A 10,327-nucleotide genomic window follows, 5' to 3' on the forward strand; every position below is an offset into this window, starting at 1 on the left:
ACAGCCTGCGACTTGGGTGGACTACCTACCGCTGGCCGAGTTTGCCTACAACAACATGAAGCACGCGTCAACGGGGGTGACACCGTTCTGCGCCAACAATGGGCGACATCCCAGAACCTTCCCGGGGTTGGAGACGACGGCACAGGGGGAGCCGCAGGGAGCTGAGCACTTAGCAGCAGAATTGCAGGAGGTCCACGAGGAACTCCGACGGCACTTGGAGCTAGCTAAACACGCCTACAAGGAGCAGGCAGACAGGCACAGGAGGGCAGGGGAAGACATCCAGGTGGGGGACTGGGTATGGTTAGCGGCCCAGGCAGTGCCGGCCAAGTCGTTAGCTAAGAAGAAGCTAGGACACAAACAGCTAGGGCCATACCAAGTTGAGGCCAGGATCAATCCTGTAGCTTTTTGGTTGACTCTCCCAGAAGGTTCCAGAATGCACCCGGTCTTTCATAGGTCGGTGCTCACACCCTACAAGGCCCCACACAGGTTTCAGGAGCCAGGGACAGCACCAGACCCACGCAGAAAGTCACCAGAGGGGGGGAAGTCACTGAGGGCTACGACATTCAACGAGGTCACGGAGATTCTGGACTCGAGATGGGGGGGAGGAGGGAGTAGAATATCTCCTCGCCAGGGAGGGTACCCCGGCCAGCGCCAACAGTTGGGTGCCGGATTATGCTCTGGAGGAACCGCTTCTCAAAGACGAGTTCCATGCACTCTTCCCACACAGGCCCATGCCAGCGGATTATTTCGACAGCTGGCTTTTTACGCCCACACTTTCCGCCAGCACGTTCCAGGGGTTCTCCTCCGCAGAGGAGACGACGCCGGAATCGAGCCCTCCAAGGGGATTGTGCTCTTTTTTTATATATATATAAATTTTTTATTGGTTTTACAGCATTTTTTAAACAATACAAACAAATAAAAGGACAAACAAACATGTATAATTTCCTAACCTTTTTTTCATTACCCTCATTTCTCAGACTCCTCCATACCTCCCCTTTCTGCATCCCAATTTCCAAGATTATTTCAGCAGCTTCTAAATAATTTTATCAAATATGTGTCCTCATAGTCTTTTCTTCAACTTATTCTTATGTCACTGTAATCCCTTTTTCTTTCTCAACACCTCGACATTTTAGCATTCATCAATTTTATAATAGTTCTTAAGATAAATTTTAAATTTCTTCCAATCCTCTTCCACCGTCTCTTTCCTCTGATCACGGATTCTGCCAGTCATCTCAGCCAATGTCATATAGTCCATCACTTTCATCTGCCATTCTTCCAAGGTGGGTAGATCTTGTGTCTTCCAATACTTTGCGATAAGTATTCTTGCTGCTGTTGTAGCATACATAAAGAAAATTCTATCTTTCTTTAACACCAATTGGCCGACAATGCCCAAGAGAAAGGCCTCTGGTTTCTTAGGGAATGTACATTTAAGTACTTTTTTCATTTCATTATATATCATTTCCCAGAATGCCTTAATCTTTGGGCACGTCCACCAAAGGTGGTAGAAAGTACCTTCAGATTCTTTACATTTCCAGCACTTGTTATCAGGCAAATGATAAATCTTTGCTAGCTTGACTGGGGTCATGTACCACCTATAGATCATTTTCATAATATTTTCCTTTAAAGCATTACATGCCGTAAATTTTATCCCGGTGTTCCACAACCATTCCCAGTCAGCAAACATAATATTATGGCCAATGTCCTGTGCCCACTTAATCATAGCTGATTTAACTGTTTCATCTTGTGTATTCCATTTCAGCAGCAAATTATACATTCTTGATAAGTTCTTAGTATTGGGTTCTAACAATTCAGTTTCTAATTTTGATTTCTCCACCTGGAAGCCAATTTTCCTATCTTGTTTGTACACCTCCATTATTTGATAATAATGGAGCCAATCTCGTACTTTGGGTTTCAATTTCTCATGACTCTGTAACTTCAATTTATCTATCTTGCCTGCCTCGGCCTTCGACTCCCCCCCCCTCCACCCTGCTTCTGAGATTCTTCATTAAATGAACTCAGCGGCCTTCCTCAGTTGCCACTCCGGGAGCAGAAGATGAACTCTGAGGGGAAAAGTTTCCTGCTGCCGAAAGGCCCCTCCCGGCTCCCTGTGTCTGCGCTGCACCTCAAGCGCCCGGCCAGCGATGAGAATGAGCCCCCCAAGGTGGAACGGGTGAGTTCCCAAGCCCCTCCCTTCTGCAGCATGGGGGGGGGGTGCGAATGGGGCGTTGCCATTTCCAGCAGAGAGGGACGTGGAATAGGACCGGTGAGGGGGCATCCAGCCTGGCCCTGGAGAATAACAAGCGGCTGCCCTTTCCTTCCTCCCAGAAACGGGCTCGGGCTCCCCTGGACCCTACCAAGCAGGGAGGACCTGTGACAGCAGCCCCCTCCGTTCCGAAGCCTCCGCCAGCGGCCCCTGCGCTCCGAGGCCACCGCCAGGCCGGTAAGCTCAGGTCGGGGGGGGGGGGCGGGGCAGAACCTGGGGAGCCCTTCTGGACTTTGCTGTAACACCGCTTTCTTGGCAGGGGGGCGCCGCCGCTCGAGCACTCGGACCCGGGGGACTGCGGGTGTGGCAGGGCCGTCCACCACAGGTAGGCAGCGGGCTGCAGAAGCGTCCCTGTTAAGGGTGCCATATCGTACCTGTAAGGAATTGATCATTTAGAGGAGCAGCACCCATCGTGTTATTTTTCAAAAATATTATAAATATTGTTGTATTGATTTCCATTACAGTGGTACCTTGCTTCTCAAACGGCTTAGTTGTTGAACAAATTGGCTCCTGAACGCCGGAAACCTGGAAGTAAGCTTTCCAGTTTGCGAACGTTTTTTAGAAGCTGAACATCCGACACAGCTTCCGAATGAGTGCAGGATGCTCCTGCAGCCAGTCGGAAGCTGTCCCTTGGTTTGCGAATGGTTTCTGGAGTCTTGGACTCCTGGAATGGATGAAGTTTGAGAACCAAGCCACCTCTGTATAAAAAACAATGGCATTGCATAGCTAACCTATGGAACTTCCCCTCCCACAGGAAGTAGTGATAGCTACTAACTTGGATGGCTTTACAAGAGGATTAAACAGATGCACATCCGAGAGGGCAATCAATGGCTACTAGCTGTGATGTCTGTGCTCTGCTTCTATGGCTGGAGGCAGAAATTCTTCTGGATACCTGTTGCTGGAAGCCACAAAGGGGGAGAGGGCTCTTGGACTTGAATCCTGCTCTCTGGTTTCCCACAGGAAACTGTTTGGCCACTGAGAACAGGATGCTGGGCTAGACAGGCCCCCTTGGGCCTGATCCAGTTATGTTCTTACAACACCAGGCAGCTATCTTTGCTGGACTCTTTTTGGCACCTGCTGAAGCCATTTTAGTTTTGTCAAGCTGATTCAGATGTGTAGAATGTGGGTTCCCCGTAATCCTGCATCTGGTGCCCCTTTAACTTGTGTGCATTCAGTGTAGGAAACAATATAAAAAGTTTGGAGAGGGGCTGGGGAAAATGCTCTGGCAATCCTGCCCACCATTAAATCCAGCATATTTCAGCTATACGTGATTTTGACTTTAGGCGCAATCCGTGGAAGGGAACCCCCACATATGTTGCTTTAATCTGTCTTGAGTTCCTTGCTGATTTTATGTTTTGAAGTATTACTATTGTTTGGAGATATTTCATGAAGCAACGGAGGGGAGACAGGGTCCCCTTGGGAATCCTTTCACTGCTTCATGTCTCGTTCCTTGTTTCCCAGCAGGATCCCGTCGGACGGTGGCTGCGGCAGCCCCTAAGCCAGGTAAGGCCTAGAGAAGGGAGGGAGGTGCCCCCCCCGTGCCATCCTTGAGCCGCCACCGGGACCCTCACACTGTCCTCTCTCTCTCCCTCTCCCCTTGGCAGCTGCTGCTCCTGCCGCTGCTGGCGGGGGTGAGAAGAAGCGGGCCCCCTGGGACTTGAAGGGGCAAGTGAGCGACTTGCGGGCCAAAGGGGGGACCTACAAGGAGAAGGCCCAGGGGCTGGCCGGGGAGAATGAGGCCCTGAGGCATCAGCTGAACCAGCTGGAGGGGGAGCTGAAGCAGGCGACGGCCCGCAACCAGCAGCTGGAGGGGCAGAACAGGTGAGCGAGCAGCAGCCTGAGAAGGGCATGGCGGGCTCCGTCTGCTCCTCCTGCTGCAGGACCTGACCTCTGCCCTACCCTCTCTTGGCAGTGCCCTGGCCTTGGAGCTGCAGACCTGCCAAGCGCAGGCCACAGAGAGCCGGGAGAGGGTGGAGCAGCTGGTGAAGCAGGAGCAGCAGCTGCAGGAGACCGTCAAGAGCCAGAGCCAGGCGATCCGGGAGCTGGAAACCGCTGGCCGCAAAGCCAGGGAGGCCAAGGAGGATTTGGCTGCCCAGCTGGAGGCCAGAGAGGTGAGGGGGGGGGCTGGGGACCCTTCCACCCGCCCTTTAATGGTGCATGGAATCCCAAGGTGAGGCGAGGAATCCTTGGGACTAGCCAACATCCGCTTGTGACGCCTGCATTCCAGCGGGTTGGACTAGATGTCCCGTAGGTACCCTTCTGATTCCACAATGCCAGACTCAAGATCACAGTTAAGGGTCCTCAGCCCCAGAAAAGAGAGCTAGATACCTTAAAAAATGTTTTTTTTAAAAAAATTATTAAATATTTTCAACATATAATACAAACCAAACTAGTTTAAAAAAAGATAATAAGATGAGAGAAAGATGTTGCAAACACTTTTGGAAAACAAGAATTTTTTAATAAAAGATAATAAGAAATACAGAAAAAAGCAATAAAAGGTGGGAAGATAAGGAGAAAAAGAAAGAAAATAAATAAAAATCACAACAGTAATAGTAATAATTGCAATAAAACACAAAATTTTATGTGTCTAGCCCTCTATCATAATTATATCTTAATCTTCAATCCCCCCCATACAGAGAAGTGTATCCCTCTCGGCTCTCGCTGGAAGCGCTTCCCTTCTCCTCAGCCTCACACCCTGTTTCTCACACAAGTCCCTTTTCTATCCATCGCAAGAGGGCCCTAGATATCTGTCTGGGGGAATTGCTAACCTCTGCTGTGTCTGTTCCTGCTGGTGCTTTTCCTTTCCCAGCTGAGGAAGCCTGCATTTGCCGCCTCCTCCCTGAATTGTTGCCTGGCTGAGAGGGCGGGTGGGCGGCTCTGGGTTTGAGGTGGCCCGTCCCTCACTGGCCCTGGGGTTTCTCTGACGCAGGCGGAACTGCGCCTGGCGCAGGAGAGCCTGGCCCGGCGGGCGCAGGAGAATGAGGCGCTGGCAGCACACAAGGCCCAGCTGGAGCAGAAGCAGCACGAGTCGGAGATGGAGCGGCGCTCCCTGCACAACGCCGTCCAGGAGCTGAAGGTGGGCCGGTGGTGGTGGGGGGCTGGCACTGGGGGACCCTTTGTGGGGCTGGGTGCTGACGATTCCCCGCTCCCTCCAGGGCAACATCCGTGTCTTCTGCCGCCTGCGCCCCCTGCTGAGCAGCGAGAAGGAGGCCCAGAAACAGGGGGTGAGCCACCTCCGCTTCCCGCCAGACAACAGCAAGAGCCTGGTCTTATCCAAGGCGGAGGAGGTCAGTCTGGGGGTGGGGGGACAAGGCGGTTGTCGAAGTCTTGGTGGCATCTTGGGCTGTCACAGTTGCCAGGGGACGTCAGGAAGTCTCCACCTGCCGCAAAGCCTGCCGAGAGCCAGTGTGGGGTAGTGCTTAAGAGCGGTGGCCTCGTAATCTGGGGAACCGGGTTCGCATCTCCGCTCCTCCACATGCAGCTGCTGGGTGACCTTGGGCCAGTCGCACTTCTTGAAGTCTCTCAGCCCCACTCACCTCATAGAGTGTTTGTTGTGGGGGAGGAAGGGAAAGGAGAACGTTAGCCACTTTGAGACTCCTTTGGGTAATGATAAAGCGGGATATCAAATCCAAACTCTTCTTCTTCTTCAAATAAGCCAGTGTTGTTCCTGCAATGACCTTTGCAGGAGCAGGAGAAACCCAAATGTTGATGGCCGGCCCAAGGCCAACAGACCCAATGCCAGCTGGAGGATATGTGTGTGTGTGCGAGAGAGAGCATTGTGGCCCCGGGAGAGCTGGCCAAGGGGGAACGCGGCCCCTGTCACCACTTAGTCGGTAGAGGCTCATAATCTCAGAGTTGTGGGTTCAAGTCTTGCTTGGGGGTGGACTAGATGAGCCTCGTGGGTCTTCCAACTCTGCAATTCTTTGATTCTCTGCCAGTCCCACGTTGGCCGGGAGCGAAAAGAGGACATTGTCTATGAGTTCAACTTTGACCAGGTCTTCCCTCCGTCCAGCTCCCAGGAGGAGGTCTTTGAGGAGATCTCTCTGCTTGTGCAGGTAAGGAAAAGCATTTTATTCTGTCAACCACCCTGAAGAGCACATAAATCAATCAAATAAATATATAGAATAAATACATTAAGGGGGGAAGCGGCCCAGTTCTTCTAGTTTGTTATTATGTTGAGCATGGTACAGTCGTATCTTGGCCCTCAAACACCTTGGTACTCGTACACTTTGGCCCCTGAACGCTGAAAACCTGGAAGTAAGTGTTCCAACTCCCCAACATTCTTTGGCAGCCTTAGTTTTTGAACGGACTCGGTTCGACAACCAAGGTGCCACTGTATGATGATGATGATCGTGAGGATGATTCCCTGGCTGATTTGGCTGGTTTGTCCTGTGAGTCGTGGCTGAAGGATGGTCTGGAAATTCCACATAGGGCGGCTCTCCCCCTCCGGGGGCAGGTGGGGTCTGGTGGACGCCAGCCTGACGGCTTCCCTTCCTCCCCGCAGTCGGCCTTGGACGGCTACCACGTCTGCATCTTTGCCTACGGGCAGACGGGGAGCGGCAAGACGTACACCATGGAGGGCCCCGACTGCCAGGACCCTTCCACGGCCGGCATGATCCCCCGCGCAGTGCAGCAGATCTTCAGGAAAGCCCGGGAGATGGAGGCCAAAGGCTGGAAGGTGGGGGCAGAGAGGGAAAGCGGATGCAGGTGTCCAAAGGCGGTGGAGACCCCCGCTGCATTCACTCGCCATGCTGCAATTGCCAGGGGGGTTTCGCACTGGGCTTGGGAGCTCCCAGAGAGGGCGCTGGTGAGAGAGGGCTGCCTCCTTCACCCTCACCCACCCCACAGGATGGTGAGACCGCCAGTGTTTTTCTGCAGGGCCTTCCGTTCAGCCTCACAAGATCCCCTGAACACCCGAGGGCTGGCCTGTCTGAACTCCTGGGCCTCACCTTTGGAAGCCTCCTCTTGGAATAGCCATGCCAGTTGGTCCCCGAGTCTGAGCTGGGAGCGATGTGCTGGCTGGGCACGCGCCACCCCAGCCGCCTTCCCTGGTCTGATCCTGCCCCTCTGCCTGTCTCCTCCCAGTACCATTTCACTGCCAACTTCCTGGAGATCTACAATGAGTCTCTGCGGGACCTGCTGGTGTTGCGCCCTGAGCAGGGCTCTGAGCTGGAGATCCGGCGAGTGAGCCAATGCACGGAGGAGCTGCATGTTCCCAACCTCTGCTACGTCCCCGTTGCTTCGGAGCAAGAGGTACCGCGGTGGGGGGGGCAGCTGTCTGTCTGGGATTTTCCTGGGGGGTTCCAGCGGTGCAGGGGGTCGGGTAGATGACCCTTGGGGGTCCCCTTCCAACACTACTCTTCTCCCGCTCTCTGCACTGTGTCCGGCCACCAGCCTGCTTGCAAGGGGTGGAGGAGAGGCAGAAGCCAGAGAACCAGCCCCATTGTGACCCGTTTTAGGGCCTTGGTCTGGGGACAAGGCAGCCAGAGTGTGTCTGCATCCAAAGCCTCTGAGGGGAGGAGCAGAGGGAGGAATCTGGGGTTGGGCTAGATGACCCTGGGGGCTCCCCTCCGACTGTGCCGTTCTCTGAGAGGCTTCTGCATGAAGGCCTGAGCCATCCTGCCTGTCTGGAGAGCTCAGATCACCTGGGTCTTGGCCCCTCGGCTCCTTATGGGGCTTCTGCCTGCCCTAGAGTTCCCAGAGGAAGAACTCCCCCCCCCCCATGCTTCCCTTTCTATTTGCAGGCAATGGTAGAAACTCCAGTGTAGAGGCTAGGCACCAAGCGGCTCCTTAAACCAAGCTTAAACTCACCCAAATGGGATGTCTCGTTGCCATTTTGGGGCCAGGCGTTCTAAAGTCTTATTTTTCAAATGATGGCCTGACTGACTGACTGATTCTCAGTTAAACATCTGGCCAGTTCAGATGACCACCTTGAGCTGGGATTGGGGCAGTCCACATATCTTGGCCTATTCCAACTTCTCTTTCTTAACTGTACATTCAGAATATAAGAATATTCTTTGCAGCTGAGCGTGGGGCAGTGGGGGCAGCGGGGGAGTGAAGTCAGGTGAGAACAAGGAGCTGCCATTGTTCACTGCTCCTGCTCAGGCTGCTGAGAGAAACCGTTTTGGTTCCTGATACTCATTCTGATTGTGTAACGGATAGAATTCTATAGGACGAGGTCCTCGTGTGTGGAAAGAGTCTTGCTCCGAGGATTCCCAGGCTTCCCCTCCAGGCGGTGATGTCCAACGCCATCGGGCGCCCGGGCATCTCAGTCTGGTCGCAAGTAGCCAATAGCCGGGGGGGGGGGGGGGAATGTGCCCGGCTAGCCTCTTCACGCTGTTTGCCTGGGGCTGGCTAGGGCCAGAGGATCTCTGGGGTCCCTTCCGACCGCCATTCTCCGCCTCCTGCCCCCCGCTTGCCCCTTCAGGTCCTGAAGCTGCTCCAGAGAGCCAAAGCCAACCGCTCGGTGGCCAAGACGAATCTCAACGAGCGCTCGTCCCGCAGCCACAGCCTCTTCCAGCTGCGCATCGAGGGCCACAACCCCAACCGGGAGCTGCACACCTCCTGTGAGTGTGGCCGGCCCCACGACCCCCTTCGCCGGAGGCCTCTGTCCCTGCCCTGGCCCAGAGGCGCTCCCTTGCTCTCCCTCCTCTTCTAGGCCAGGCCCTCTGTGGGTCCCTGGTCCCCAGCACCCCCCCTTCTCCCTCCACCCTCACCCCTCCTTTGTCCCCCCCCCCCGCAGCCGTGCTGAGCTTGGTGGACCTGGCTGGCAGCGAGCGCCTGGACAGGTCCCTCTCCACCGGCGACCGCCTCAAGGAGACCCAGGCCATCAACAGCAGCCTCTCCAACCTGGGCCTGGTCATCACCGCCCTCAGCAACAAGGTAGGCGGGAGAGGGGGGTCGCGTGTGCCTCCGGGGGGGGAGTCCTGGCCAGCCATGGGGCAGCCCTTTGCAGCCCCACAGCCCGCCTCCCGCAGTGCGCTGGTCTTCTGCGAGGGTGAGGATGTGGCGTCCAGCACTGTCTCACGTGTGGGGTGCCCACCTATCGGGGGCTCTAGAGCTGTGATTCCTTCCAACTCTACAATTCAATCGGGAATGGGACAGCCTCAGGATGCTGGCGGAACCGGCCTGCCCTAAGTGGGGAGGAGGGTCCCCACACATTTCCCCCTCCTGCACCCATCCTTGTCCGCTTCCTTTGCCCCCTTGCAGGAGGCCCATGTGCCCTACCGGAACAGCAAGCTGACCTACCTCCTCCAGAACTCCTTAGGCGGCAATTCCAAGATGTGAGTCGGCAAGGAGGGAGTTGATGGCTCCCCCTCCCCTTTGAGGCCTGGTCTGCGCTGTCCTGCCAGGAACGCAGGGGGTTGGGCTAGATGACCCCTTTCAACCCAGAGGTCTCTGACAGGGGGGCCATGCACCCCCCTTGAGGCAGCCTCTGTTTCTCCTCACCCTCTCCTCTGGCCTTTCCCCCCAGGCTGATGTTTGTTAACATCTCGCCCTCGGAGGAGAACTTTGCCGAGTCCCTCAATTCCCTTCGCTTTGCCAGAAAGGTAAGTGGCTGCAGCATCCGGCTGGGGGGGGGGCGGGGGTGTCCCTTTCTCTGGGCTGCTTGCAGAATCTCCTCTGCGGAAGGGGCATCCTGACCGCAGCTGGATGGAGGAGGTGGCGGCAGCAGCAGCTGTGGGGACCAGTTTCTGGCCCCCCAAATCTGCCCGGTCTTGCCTTGCAGGTCAATGACTGTGTTATTGGCACAGCATCAAAGCGGAAGTGAGGGCGGCGGAGGCGGCTGGTCTTTCTGCGTCTCGGATAGCGACTCCCATTCTTACTCTTTTGTCTTCTAAAGTCATGATACTTTTTTTGTAATAAATGTTTATATTTCTGCATTTATATTCTGAAATTTTCTTCTTCCACTGCTGAATTTGGCTTTTTCTGCTGTCTTCCTCCGGTGAGCTGCGTGCCCAGGCTCCACTTCAGGGCGTCTCCTCCCTCTCAAGCCTCCCTGCCCTTTCGTTGGCAGCAGTGCAGTGGCCTGTGTGGTGTAGTGGTTAAGAGCAGTGGACTCGT

General features: G+C 54.8%; 1 protein-coding gene across 1 annotated transcript; it reads left to right on the top strand.

The window, feature by feature from the left end:
• Nucleotides 1-2,053: 2,053 nt before the first annotated feature.
• Nucleotides 2,054-10,104, top strand: LOC308578094 (carboxy-terminal kinesin 2-like; the record flags this gene model as incomplete). The annotated part of the gene is made up of 16 exons (XM_081178368.1): nt 2,054-2,170; nt 2,326-2,440; nt 2,523-2,588; nt 3,725-3,766; nt 3,868-4,084; nt 4,176-4,374; nt 5,193-5,339; nt 5,419-5,550; nt 6,202-6,318; nt 6,768-6,941; nt 7,349-7,516; nt 8,691-8,829; nt 9,006-9,145; nt 9,473-9,546; nt 9,738-9,851; nt 9,993-10,104. 16 exons carry the CDS (start codon nt 2,054-2,056, stop codon nt 10,102-10,104), a joined length of 2,073 nt encoding a protein of 690 aa, XP_081034494.1.
• Nucleotides 10,105-10,327: the final 223 nt, after the last annotated feature.

This window comes from Podarcis bocagei, assembly GCF_964188305.1.
Source record: "Podarcis bocagei genome assembly, chromosome: W".
Lineage (NCBI taxonomy): Eukaryota > Metazoa > Chordata > Lepidosauria > Squamata > Lacertidae > Podarcis > Podarcis bocagei.